The sequence below is a fragment of the Quercus lobata genome, chromosome 3, assembly GCF_001633185.2.
Source record: "Quercus lobata isolate SW786 chromosome 3, ValleyOak3.0 Primary Assembly, whole genome shotgun sequence".
Lineage (NCBI taxonomy): Eukaryota > Viridiplantae > Streptophyta > Magnoliopsida > Fagales > Fagaceae > Quercus > Quercus lobata.
Genome location: NC_044906.1, coordinates 40,632,880 through 40,647,448, shown reverse-complemented (window position 1 = coordinate 40,647,448; position 14,569 = coordinate 40,632,880). Strand labels below are relative to the sequence as shown.

Below are 14,569 nucleotides of genomic sequence, written 5' to 3'. Positions count from 1 at the left end.
CAATGCTTTAAATCATTACATCTAAAACATAGACCACGTCGGAAGGAAAAAGGAGTACACAAGCTCATTTAAGTACATATTTCTACGAAGAGCAATCTACTCTAGATGTCATAAAAAACTCCACTCGACACTACGTGCAATTATATTAGGTGGGATGAACAGAAGTGTGAACATGTAGTAATGGATAGAACACGCTGGAAGGATAAAAGACAAGCACTCTACTTATGAACCAAAGTCTAATGTGTCACAATTTTATGGTATCTCACTTGCTACATAATGCGTAGCGGTAACATTGCATCCAATGCTTTAAATCATTACATCTTGAATATACTAAGCCACAACCACCACACTAGTTCAAAAATCCACCTTCCTTTTTCCTCTTCATTTTAGTATATAAATGTGCTGACTTTGTCCTAGAGTTCAGTGTGCAATAGAATTAGAAATCTCTTTGAAGTCTCAACAAAGATGGCCTCCAACAACATTAAAGCATCCTTCGCAGTCGTGTTCGTGTTCGTGCTTACTTTGAATGCTTTTATTGGCGGTATTGATGCAGCCGGGGAGTGTGGGAAGACCCCGATTAGGACCGCAGCGGCTAGCTTGAGCCCTTGCTTGAACGCAGCTGGGAATGCTAGCGCTAAAGTTCCACCAGCTTGTTGTACCAAAATTAGTGCTTTGATCAAGACTTCACCCAAATGCCTTTGTGCTGTTTTGTTGTCACCTTTGGCAAAGCAAGCAGGGATCAAGCCCGCGATTGGTATTACTGTTCCAAAGCGATGCAACATCAGGAACCGACCGGTTGGAAAGAAGTGTGGAAGTAAGTATTCATTAGGTTTTTACTTTTTAGTTTGGAACAATATATATTTTGAAAGTAATCAATCAAATTGGTTTAGTTTTGGAACAAAAAAACAAAAACAAAAAGTTTTTTTACTTTAAAATGGAACCCATCATACATGGAAAACATGTTGACCAAATATGGGCTATTGGATGGCATTGGAAATAAGTCTAGGCCCTATTGTCTACGGGCTAAAAGTAAATTATATAAGCCCAACCTAGCGCTTTTTTTTTTGTTTTTTTGGAGTACGAACCTAGTGCTTATACTAATATAGTGCCTTCTACTCAAAAATAATAATAATAATAATAATAATATATAGTGCCTTAGGTAATTATTAGCGTATAGGAGAAAAGAATGATATTATATAAACACTAGTGGAAGTCCTAGTCAGGAATTAGAAAAAAAGAAATTAGTGGAAGTACTAGTCAGGAATTAGAAAAAAAAGAAATTAGTGGAAGTACTAGTCAGGAATTAGAAAAAAAAAGAAATTAGTGGAAGTACCTAATAGCTTAGCAATAGCAAGCACCTCCTCATCCCATAGCAAAATTACTGAGTGAATAAAAGTAGCAGGTGGTGGTATTCATCTTATTAAAGAATTGAAAAAATTACAGTCATCAACATTTGGGTGGCCTAATTGGTAAGATAGCGGGTAAAGTATTATTATTGTTACACCCAAGTAGGAAAGTCACATTAGTCACCCTTCTCTTCCCATTTTTTATTTACCAAACAAGAAGAGAGTACAGGAAATGTGTTGTATTAGAGTAGCTTGTGGTGAAGCCTTGTTTTACATTTTTGGATGAAGTTTTCTAAAAAAAATTAAGTATGTTGGAGAAGATAGGAAATTTTTAGAAAATATATAGATAACATAAAATTTGAAGATTTAATCAATAGTTGTTTGACAACCAAATTTCCCATAAGTTTCCTCCACGATTTTCATATATTTGGACATTTCACTCAATTTTTCTACAAATGCCAATTCATAATCGTTCTTCTGTGCAGGGTACACCGTCCCATGAGAATCGAAGCCCGTAGAGTCACCCACGAGAAGAGAAATAGCAATCATATGTTTATGAATATTAATAGTGCTAAATAAGAGTTTTTTCTCTCTCTTTTTTTTTTTTAATTTAAGAAGATATGCTAAATAATTAAGAGTTGCCAGACCCTTATAGAGGGTCATGCTCTGCTAGATACTGGACCCATTAAAGCAGTTGTAATCATAAGGTATTGTATAATAAGATTTTAATAACAGATGTCTTTATATTTCTAGCAAAAAAAAATTCAGATATCTTTATCGGGGAAGATTGTTCTGATTCCTACCGTCTTCTCTCTTTTTCTTTTGTTTGACTGATAATATTCACTTTATCTCCTTTATATTTTTCTGTACTGAGTATATGATTACGACCTAACTAGGCAACTACTCACAATTTGTTAGACTTTTCCTTTTTCAATTCATTTTTTGGTATCTAAATGTGTTTTTTTTTTTTTTTTTAAATGTGATAGCAAAATCTAAAAAGCATGCCAGTATTTATCTTTTTTATTTTTTAGAAGGAAAACCATTAAACCTTTATTATAAAAATAAGGCCAAATATTTATCATATTTATTAAATCAAGAGTTGTCAAAATTCAAGATGGTAAAAATAAAATCGAAATTTGTAAGAGAAGACAATGTAGTTTAGACCTTAATTATTTGGCATTTTGGCATAACTTTTTTTCAATTTATTCATTTGATTAAGCTCATTTAACTTTGAGTAAATTGCAAATTACACCCCTAAAGTTTAGGGATGTTTAGATTTTACACCCTGAAATTTTAAAATTTGGAATTTACTCATTGAAGTTTGGGGGTGTTTGAATTTAACATCCTGACGTTTTAAAATTTGGATTTTATCCTCTAAAGTTTGGGAGTGTTTGGATTTTACACCCTAAATTCTGAAACTTTAGGATGCAAAATCCAACAACCCTTAAACTTTAGGGAATAAAATCCAAACACTCCTAAAAGTTAAGAGATAAAATTCAAATTCTAAAATGTTAAAGTGTAATATCCAAATGCCCTCAAAATTTAAGGGATAAAATATAAATTCTGAAACTGTATGGTGTAAAATCCAAAAACCCCCCAATTTTAGAAGTATAATTTTCAATTTACTCTTTAACTTTTATAAGTTATAACTATCATTTGTCTAGTTTATTTTCTAAGTCAAATTAACTAATAAAGTAAGATAAATTGTTATCAAGAAAAAAATAATAAAATAAGATATATCAAAACGAGCACTTGACTAAGCATCAGTTCCACCAATTAAAGGGTAATTATAAAATATTTTGAGAGTACTATAAATACATACTTCCTCCTTTCATATAATAGTAGATCTTCTATCTTTTCTATATATATATAAAAAAAAATGTAAATCCTACCAATTAAATTAATAATTTGACTAATAATTCATGTAAAATGAAAAATTACACATTTATAATACTACCGAAATACTCTATAATTTTCCCAATTAATTATGTGATGTCATCTTATCAAAAGGAAGAGTCAGCCACCACATTCTTGAGAAGCATTCTCTTATTTCAATGTACATAACTACATATTGATTGTCAAGTCAAACAGTGAAAATTATTTCATAGCATCATGCTTTGACCATCTTGAGACATTGCGTAATTCAATTAAAGCTCGATTTGTTTTATTATAAAATGTTTTTAGTGTTTTTTTTTTTTTTTTTTGATAAAGATATAAAATGTTTTTAGTTGGAAAAAATTTTAACGAAAATATTTTATTTTTCGGTGTTTGATTGTACTCTTGAAAATTGAAAAGGCTCCGACAATCATTTTTCTTTTATTTTTTTGTGTGTTTGGCATGTTATAAAATGTTAAATTTTCCTTCATCACAGAATTGTGTATCCACAACCAAAATTCATTATAGAATTAGAAAACACTAAAAAAGATCAAAACTCATTACTAAGAAATCACTACACCCATTCAACGAATAAATAAAAAATAATCCAGCAAAAAAAAAAAATCAAAACACCCATTATAGTTAGTAACTCACCTTCATGCCAATGATGTTAGATCATAGAATACCGTCGCTCACCTTCACTCCCCAATAAAACAAACAATTGACTGCTACTCCCCTCATCCCACTGTGCCGACAACCTCATGCCCCACCACTAGCATGCTTTATATGCAAGAAAGAGGAAAAAGTCTGGTGCCACAACGCGCCTATGTGGCGAGTTGTGGTTGGTGGAGGGGTGATGGTAGGTCCATGTAAGGATACCCCTCCATCAACCACAGCTCACCACATGGGCGAGTTGTGCCACAAGTTGTGGCAGTAGAATGCTCAAGAAAGAGAGAAGAAAGAGTGCGAGTCTATGAGAAAAAGAGAAGAATGGAAAATGTAGGGGTAAGCATGGTTTGGAAAATGTTTTGCCTACATGAATAAGTTAAAATAGTGTAAATTAGGAAATCTCTAGAAAACTTGCTCATCCAAATGAATCAAATATATGTCTAAGAATAATGAATCAAATATCCATTCATTGACAAAAAAAAGTAATGCAGAAAGGTTAGACATGTCATAATCAAAGACACCCATTTTGAATGAAAATCTATCTTCTTCATGACATTTTGTAAATAGCTCTAATCCATACGATCATATACCTTACTCATATCTAATTTTAAAGTCACCTGACCCACCCTACCATGTGTATTACTTTTCATGCTATGTAGTATTTCATAAACAACTAAAATATTATACGTAATTAGACATTCCAGACCAAAAGGTGTATCAGATATAAGTATAAAGAGAATGTGTTTTAGGCAATTAACTAGCACCTTAGACATAATTGTGTAAATCACATTAAAAAAGCTAATGGGGCGATATTGAATAACAAACTTTGTTCTTTAACTTCTAGAACTAGAGCAATATGGGTGTTAGGAAGATTATACCAAAAATGAAGATAGAGGAGAAAATGAAGACTTTGGTGATAAATTAGTACTTCACGAGACTCTTTCAAACTCCAATGGATACCGTTGAATACGTTACCTTCATATATCAAAAGTGTGGTCACTAAGGATATGAATGATTGGCTAACAATGGATTTTCATCATGACAAGGTTCAGATTGCTCTTATATAAATGCTCCCATCTAGGAGAAAATACACCATGCATCAAATGCATGTTTCCTCTCTCTCACATGGAGGTAGACCCCACACGTGTAGAGTCCACTTCCATGTAAGAGGGAGGAAACATGCATCCGATGCGTGATATACTACATCCCCATCTAGGGCCTTGAGCAAAAGAACATTGCATGAATATTATCTTTCCCAAGTCCCAATAGTTCCTAATATAAGATGTAATAATAATTGACAAGGTAATATTATTAAGAATAATATTAACAATCGCCAAGAATATTAAAACCCAAAAAAGTAAGACTCACAATTCTTAAAAGATAAAAAAAAAATACAAAAAAATAGACAGTCAATATTTTTGAATATTTCATAAGTTATAGTTTCATACATTAATAATCCTTCTCAAAAAATGTTTCGTACAATAATAGATGGTCCCGATTCTAACAAATAAATTTGAGTGTCACATACATTAACAAGTGGTCCCAATTCTAATAAATATGCTAAAGGCATGTTTTGTATACTCCTGATTGGAGATTGTGGGGGCCGGTTAGTCACTAAAATTATTAAAGTCAAGTTAATTGGGCCTGTGACCCATCCGAGGACGTAAAGCTGTCCGAGGAGGCCCATATCAGGTTGTAGGGGTAACCAAACGAAAGGAAGAGTAGATATCACGTAAGGTGAGTTCAGTATTCGTCCAAGAACAAAATCCTTCTTGGCAATATGAGTCCGAGGACGACCAGAACGCCACCTTGTTACAAACATACTTCGGAGCTACGTCACCACTAAAAGTGGGATAAGGGACCAAGGGTAAGAAAGAGAAGCCAAACAAATATCTATAACAATAGCTGCTTCCGCATTAATTACCTCTCAACCAACTCTCTGGCCGCATTAATATGGAGGTGATACCTGAACAGTGATGAAGCAGCCTTACAACTACTAGTAGGAGGTTCCAGAAGGTGTTAGAAGGGACAGAAAGAGATCCCCTGAACCCAACTTACATGTGTGTGGTGAAGATGATATGAAGAAAGCAGTATATAACATGAAAGAAAGCATTGAGAAAAGGGGATTGGAACATCAAAAAACCAAGAGTATTCGGAAGAAAGCCTTAAGAACAAAAGAGCTTAACTTGTTTCAAAAGAAGAAATTAATTGATATATTAGTGCTAATCCATCTATAAGCGTGTGGTTTAATCGTTTTTCTTTTAGAGTTAACCTAGTCCTTGGACACCCACGCTCTACAAATTTTATTGTTTGGGCCTTAAACGTTCGAACCCAATAAACCAATTGGGGTCGTTACAAATTGAGTCCTTACAGAGATTATGACAGGAATTGTAATATTTATTATTTGGAATAAACTGTGTTGTAATTATAATTTTCATAAGTTTGACTGTAAGTTATAACATTAGAATAAAAATTAAGATTTATTTAGGACTATCATACTCATACAATTATATTTCCTTAAAAATAATATTTTTTTAAAAAAAAATTGAGAGATCTTTTATTTTTATAATTGTTACATGTATATGGAAAGTTTATTTATTTGGAAATATATAAATTTTAATTATTTTTCCTACTAAGGAAACTATTATAACCATTTTAGAGAGGAAGAATTATTTCTCATTTTAAAAAATAGTTATTCATAATAGTAGTGGTGGCACTTGTTGTTCAAGGGGTTCAAATGATCCCTTTGACTTCAAAAACAAAAAATTATATAAAAAATATTTTTTTATGAGTTTATTTTATGCTTAAAAATATTTTTGCATACATTGGCTGAAATCTTGCACACTCTAATCATAAATCAGTACAACCTAAAGCTAAACAACAATTAGACATTTAGTGTATTATTTATGTTAGTACATAGTTGAAGAAAAAACATAGTAAAGTTAGCTATTGTTCAAATATTTGATTGGTTAAATAAACACTTAGTGTAATATTTATGTATGAATGAATATGGATGTGTGGGTTAATAAATAATATAGTGTCAGTGGGTTGCATTTTTTTCATTTTAGTATAAAATATTTTTATAAAAATAATGACAACTTCATAAAAATAAATAAATGTTGTACAAACTTAATAAAATAAAATGGTCACACCTAGTCACATTAGCAATAGATAATAAAAGCTAATAATGAACTACTATGTAATGATTTAAAATATGAAAACTCGTAGAAGTTATAAAATTTCATATATTTGCATTTTTTTATGACTTGATATATTCAATTTTTTTTTATTAAATTTTATTTAATTTAAATTTCTTAATGACCCCCTTGAAAAAAATTTCTTGAGCCACCACTGATTCATAAGAAGTTACTATTCTCTATAATAAAAGAGAGATGTTATGTCTACAATATTTTTACAACAAATCACAGGTGGTTAGTTGTTATTGGTTCAAATTTGAAACTAACACTAAGATTACTTTTTTGCCTAACAATAACAACCAGTAACAACCTGCCACTTATGATTTGTTATAAAAATATTGTAGACATATCATTTCTCATAATAAAAATATAACTAAACTAAAGAATAAATAAACACATAAGAATAGTGATTACATTATAGTATCTATTATAGTCTATCAAACATACCCTAAAGGTTGTAATAGGCTAATAACTATTCCTTAATATGCATAATAATGTTAAAATTAATATATTTCTAAATATACAAATTTTCTATATACATGTAACAATTATAAAAATAAAAAATCATCAAAAAATAATTTAACTCTCTGAAATTTTAAAATAAAAATTATTTTCTTGGAAATTTTATTGTTTGAGTAAGATATTTCCTAAAATAGATCTTTAGTTTTATTTTAATGTTACAACTCACAACTAAGCTTATGAATATGTTTAGTTATTTCATTACAACACAATTATTCCTAGTAATAAATATTACAATTCCAATTATAATTCTCATTCAGTTTATCAAATGTACCCTAAGTGCCATGGGTCTCACAATCATGTAAGACAAACAAATATCTAACAAATAAAAAAAAAATCTAATAAAAAAGTCTCACTAAAAGTAAAATGATTAGTTAATAAGATGAATACCCTATAAATTTCTAGTCATTAAATATTTCATTAAGAACTTCGTCATTGTTGAAAAATTCTAAACAAGTAATACTATTGTATCACAAAACTGTTGACATGTCAACTGTTTTGTGATACAATATTATTACTTGATGTTTCTTTTGAAGAGAACTTAAATGTACCCCTCACCACTTATTATAGACGAAAATTCTAAACAAGTTGACACATTTATATGTAAACTTTTTTTTTTTCCTTATGAGATATGTATAGTACAATTAAAGTATAAATGCTGATAAAAATCGATGATAAAAAATACCCAACGAAACATAAAGGATTGACTTTTGATTAGGATTGCTATTATTATTTAAATAAGAGGTGGGAAAACTCAAAAAGGGGAGGAAATGGAGTTTAGGTTAATGGAACTATCACATTTTTTCCTCCTATAAATCAATTGTTGGGGGATGGAGAATTAGAATCTTAGATGTCTAGGTTGAAAATATCAAGATGTATCAACTAATTAAGACACAAGACTTTTAGCAACGTGAACTTCCACATCATTATAGCTATCCAAATCAAAAGAATAACTAAATAAATAAAAATGGTTCATAATAATTATAATTTATATAAATATTACCCTTAAACATTGATGCAAGTGTTATCAATTAACTTCATAAATGCTAGATTCGAAATAAATCAAACCTCGGTTCATATTTTATATTTAAAATTAAAAGATTTAATCACATGAGGTATCCATATCATATTAATTTCAAAACATCCTTAATTATTACTATGTGTATATTACATGATTAAATCTATTACAATTTATTAGAAAATACTAGTTGAATGTTAGATTTGTCACAAACCTGAGTGTTGAGGTCTAAAAAGGGTCATAATGAAATAAGCCCAAAACAGAAGAACAAGTCAAGCCCAAAAGGAAAAATCTCAGGCTAAGCCCAAAGTAATAGGCACGGATGACCCATGGGGGATAAAAGGAAGGCCCAGAGGATCCTGAAGCCCAGAAAAGGAAGAAGCATCCCAAAAAGAGACCACGGCAAAATATAAAGAAGTAAGGATCCTCAAATCCCTTCAAGCACAAATAAAAAGGAAGACTGGGACAGATCGGTAGAAAGAAGACAGGAAAAGAAAAAAACAAGAAACGCGAGCGACCTCTCATGGCACAGACAGCAAAAGGGCCTCGGGGAACCAGGACAGGGAAGAAGAATGGCAACGAATGACTTTCAAAAATGGCAGAACAGGATTCCGCCCAAATAGGAAAGAAAGGGAAAAGAAGAATACGCCAGAAATGGGGATGCCGAGAAGGGCATACCTCAGCACGTCCCAAAGAGGATGGCCAACCAGAAGCTTTCGAAGGAATCAGAACCAAGAGAAGGAAAGAATGAGAGAAAACGGCAAAGGGACTTACCGAGGCGACAGGGACAGAACATGCTCTGTTTACAAAAGAACAAAACAGGGGAACCCGGGACACCCAGAAAAACTCCATTATAAAAGGAGGGGACGGGTTGTGAAGAAAGCAGCGAGAAAAAAAGAAAGAAACACAAGAAAGAAGAAATTCTCTAGGAAGAACCATCAGAAAAATCTATGCAGAAAGAAAATACTAAGGGAAGAACAAATACTGCTTCCCGATATCCTGTAAAGGCCACTATTGCACATACTCGGATTCAACGAGAATCAAACTTTGCAAGTTTTGAAGGCTGAAATAGCCATTCAAGACTGCAATTTTTGAGCTTGATTGGACCTTGTATCACGTCCTAGTGAGCTTTCTGTAATCAAAACAGATAACTTATTAATGAAACACTGCTTAATAATTCCCAGGATCCCCACAACACTATTTCTTTTTTTTATCGTTTTGCTAATCCTGCTTTGTTTCCTTCTGAACTTATGTTGTTAATTTTGGTACTCTTCGATATCCTTGTTTGTTGTCTTTCTGTATATTGTCAGGAGTATTCTCTGCATTCACTTGATTCTTAAACAGCTCGTTAGCTGCGGTGAATCAAGGCCCGGTCCACCAAATCCTTCCTTTTCATTCAGGCCCGGGATCCTTGGGCTTGAGTATCCCGAAAAAGACACTCTCACACTGAGTAATTGTTCAAGTCATAAGTCCAATGACCAAATTGAAACTCACATCTAAATTTAATGATAGTATCTGTAAAAATCTCTAGTAATTATCTAAAAGAAGAAAAAAAAGTATAGATATATAAATTCATGAGAAGTTATTTTTCAGAAGCAAATAACAAATAATTAATTAAGGACTCAAAGGATCCAAAAATAAAAAGTTTGAGACGTACCAAATTACATTGCTTCATATTTATAATGAATAGTGTTCGAGACCTCAATTAGAAAATGGATTCATTCCGAACATAGTTTTGCTCAAACCAATAAAGCTATTTGCAAAATTGGTCACATTTGATATATAGAAATGCAAATCCTATTAATCAATTAAAATAATAAGAAGAAAAAAAACCCAATTCCATTTCATTCCAATCATTTACCATTTATCTATTTAATGTCATTTATTTCCTTTATAAATTTTAAGACATAGAACCCGTTTGGATAGGCTGTTGCAAAAACGTGCATCATCTATTAAATGCATTGCGAAAACGTGAGTTGTTTTTAAAAGTGGCATTTCAAGAAAAGCATATGCGTCCTTCAGTTTTAAAACACTAATTTTGGGTGTTTTTAAAATACGCAACTTCTTAAAAAACGTCCAGCCAAACACATTCTTTTACATTTTGGACTCTCAAATGCTTAACCAAACGGGCTCATAGTGTAAAATTCAAATGACATTTTTTGCTTAAAAAATGATGAAAATTTGTTATAGTCACTTTAGATTTTCAAATTTAGAACTCTCTCTCTCTCTCTCTCTCTCTCTCTCTCTCTCTCTCTCTCTCTCTCATAATAATTTTCGTTATCCACCAAAATCAAATTTTAGCATTATCATTTTTACCTGGTGGTGGAAATGTTGATTAATTATTAGTTATTGACTGTTGCATACAATAAAAAAAAACTGTATTAAACAGAAAACACAAAAGGAAAAGTAACAAAATAATGTGTGAATCCAGCTGTCTATGGCCATGGGCCAGGTTTTCAATTACATTTTGCTTGGACTTCTGGTCTAGACCCTTTTTTTGAATTTGCATGATCATCAGGCCCGGCCCATTCTCATCCAACCGTTTGATTAAAAATCAATAACCTTTGGTCCTTTGGCACAAAACACAACACCAATGATGCACATCAAACAAACTTGCTGTGCCGTCTGATTGTACATCAATCCCTCTAACTTCCACACGAAATACAAGGTGGGTGACACGTATGTACACAAACTTGGACCATTCAAAACTCATGATCAAGAAAAAGTTGGTCCCACGCACCCACCCCATCAATTCTTCTCCTTCTATCCTTATTGTTAGGCCCACCAGCATGCCAATTAATGGGGCCCACTTGACCATGTTCTAAATGATATTCACCCATGAAAAGTTAAAACCCACCTAAAATAAAATAAAAAATTAAATTAAATTTTCTTAGAGATTTAGAAGATAGGTAACTACTATTATGACCCCACAACAAGTGAGAATGTGCAAGAAAAAAGTGACCAAGAGAGAGACGGTTTGGTAACAATATCAGAAGGAAAACAAAAAGGAAAAGCTGAATTTGAATTGTGTCTCTATGAGGCATGTCTTTGCCTCTCATACCATTGCTTTACATGCAACAAACATTATATGATATCTTTTGTAATTATTTAGTCCCCCACATATCTAAACCAAGAAAAAAGAAAAAAGTGACCCAATTTTCCGAATCCCAAGAAGAACCCACTTTTTATTTTTCTTCTCCCTTGCCGTTGACTGATATACTACTACTGCTTCTTGTAAAAAACCATCCAATTCCTTCACCTTTTTTTTTTTGGCACAACTTGCACATAAATAGAACCATTTCCCATCATTTAAATTTAAAGGGTGTCATTAACACACACACACACACACACACACACACACACAAACAATACAATACAATACTCCCCACAATATGGGTGAGCTTCACTCCTTGGCTTACACTAGTAGCCACCACAGCTCTTCCCTAGGTTGGGATTTTCACAACCTTGGAGTTCTCAACGCAGACACAATGTCTTTAGGTAATCACTTTTCTTCCACCTATCTTGCTTTCTTTTCTTTTACTGTTTTTGTCCTTTAATGGGTTCTTGGATATAGCCCAATGCTTACTTATACAACAATGATTTTTTGATATTGTGAATATCATTATTATTATGCAGTCATGGATGGAAATACACCATTCTACTCAGCTCCTCTAGAGTCTGATTACTCGACTGGCTATTTAGAAGATGCTCTGGTTGAGTTTAGTGAGATGTCCAAACGAAGACGCTTGCTGTTGTACACAGATGATCAAACTGATCATGATGGTCCCGAAGATCTTGCCAAGGTAATTAATTTTTTTTGTCTGAATTTCCCAACTGGGATTTTAAATATTGTCGTCGTTTATGGTTGATTAAAAGTACTAGCATTTATGTTGTTTGTACAGAGTTACTGGAATACAAACTGCACATGGGGAATGTCGGAGAACGTATATTCCCTGAGCCAGATAAACACTATGAATGGACTTTCAGGTAATTACAATATGATCGTACTAGCATTTTTTACCTTTTTAGTGCTACTTAATTGTGAAATTCACAAAATTAAGGTGCATAAGCTTCCGAGCATTATTTTGATAAAGGTAAAACTTATGTACTTTTTTGTTTTTTTTTATAGGTTACACCTTAGTTTCTCAAAATTTTTGACCGCTAGTTGAGACGATTGAGTTTCATTGTTTTTGTTGTATTGGGGGGGTGAATTCAAGTATAACACCTAAGGAATCTTTTTTTTGTTTTTTGAGAAACGTTTGTCATTAATTATTGCTGTACGTTTTACCATTTGTAATTAAATGATTCTACGTACTTTTTGTACCCTTGTAGATGGTCCTATGAGCACATCGATGAGTGGAATCAGTGAGGAAGCAAACATGATCACAGATGTAGAAACGCCAGAAGAGGGCCCGGAAGCTACAGATTCTTCTTCATCTTCTTACAAAGACCTGATTAGCACCAAGTCCAACAATGGAGAAAACCTATTCTCCATAAGCCCCATGAATCCTGGTACAACTCTCTCTCTCTCTCTTCTTTTAAAAACTTAATTGGGTTGTCAAAGCTCTTCGAGTTGATTCTTATTATCTAGGTGTGTATAATTAAGAGTTGAATCTAGGATCTCGTGGATATGCATTATTATAGTTTGACCAAAAGTGACATTTTATTGTATATTTGTTTCAGGGTCAGGAGATGGTGAAAAGAAAAAGAAGAGGGAGAGAGTGATAACAAGAGTGGTGTATCCATTTGCATTGGTGAAGCCAGGAGGGGTTGAAGGGGACGTAACTCTAAACGACATCAATGAGAGGATCCTAATGCCGCCGACAAGGCCGGTAAGGCATCCGGTGGGGGACTTTGCATGTAGGCCATGTGTGTCCCCTCATGGTCCTGGCCTTTCTGGGAAAGCTGTGGTGGCCCTTACAAGAATCCACACTCAAGGAAGAGGAACTATCACTATTATCAGAACTAAAGGTTAAAGGAGTCATCACTATAGTTGCCGAGCTTTTGGGCTTTCTTTATTAGTCATGCTAGCTTGTTTCAAAGTTTGAATTGTATAGATAGAGATATATGAATGAATGTATGTATGTATGTGTTATTATTATTATTCTGATCAGTTTTCATGCATTATAGTTGCTCTTATTAAGGCTGTTGTGCTCAGAAATAATTGTCTAGCATGCATGACCAATTGTTTGATCTGAATTGTTCTGAAAACTCAAAATGGTGTACAGTGAAAAAGAATATAATTGAAAATAAAGTGAAAAGAAAAAAAAAATAGAAAAAGAAAGGAGAGGGTAGGAAAAAAAAGAGATACCAAAGAAAAAAGAAAAGAAAAGGGAAAGCCTTCCATAAATAAGGTTGAAAATATTGTGTGACAGAGACTAAACTAAGCCAATATTGTTTGGCCAGGTATGGATTGTAGACGACAGGTTTGCTTGTTTAATTAAGGTGTGAAGGCCAAGGCATGCTAGCTTGACCTTTGCCCTTAACAGGATTGGCCATTATTCTTCTAATTCGAATGGCGTAGACTTAAGGTTAGATTCAAAAAAATTCTATCATTATTAAAATGAGGGGAGATATATAATAATTGTGCAAAAGTCATCAATTTTGACTCAATTTATTCATCAGGTTTGGAATTTGAACTTGGACTCGAGCTTTGTAAATCCTAATTTGATTGACAAATTGTGTGTCTGAATATATATACTCTCGTATTAAAATTACCCAATCATGAATTAGTTTTTTTAAAAAATTAAACAAAAAAAAAATATTTTTTCTAATAATATGTTGCGTTTATTAGACGATTAATTTGAAGACCTGGGATTTATTTACATATTTCCTCTTTGACAAAAACAATAAAGGAAAAAATATGAACCAGATTTCACTCTTTGGACTATTCAGTCTATTTTTCTCCTAGTCAACATCGTAATGTCGCTGCAGGAATGATTTGA

At 32.6% G+C, this 14,569-nt stretch overlaps 2 protein-coding genes across 2 annotated transcripts; both read left to right on the top strand.

Annotated features, from left to right (window-relative positions):
• Window positions 1–431: 431 nt before the first annotated feature.
• Window positions 432–2,146, top strand: LOC115982034 (non-specific lipid-transfer protein 4). The gene is made up of 2 exons (XM_031104506.1): window positions 432–814; window positions 1,832–2,146. The coding sequence occupies exons 1-2, from the start codon at window positions 466–468 to the stop codon at window positions 1,846–1,848; spliced, it is 366 nt and encodes a 121-aa protein (XP_030960366.1). The 5' UTR covers window positions 432–465; the 3' UTR covers window positions 1,849–2,146.
• Window positions 2,147–11,927: 9,781 nt separating this feature from the next.
• LOC115981695 (protein XRI1-like) lies at window positions 11,928–13,728 on the top strand. The gene is made up of 5 exons (XM_031104008.1): window positions 11,928–12,122; window positions 12,261–12,427; window positions 12,527–12,611; window positions 12,957–13,136; window positions 13,308–13,728. The coding sequence occupies exons 1-5, from the start codon at window positions 12,017–12,019 to the stop codon at window positions 13,598–13,600; spliced, it is 831 nt and encodes a 276-aa protein (XP_030959868.1). The 5' UTR covers window positions 11,928–12,016; the 3' UTR covers window positions 13,601–13,728.
• The last annotated feature ends 841 nt before the right edge of the window (window positions 13,729–14,569 follow it).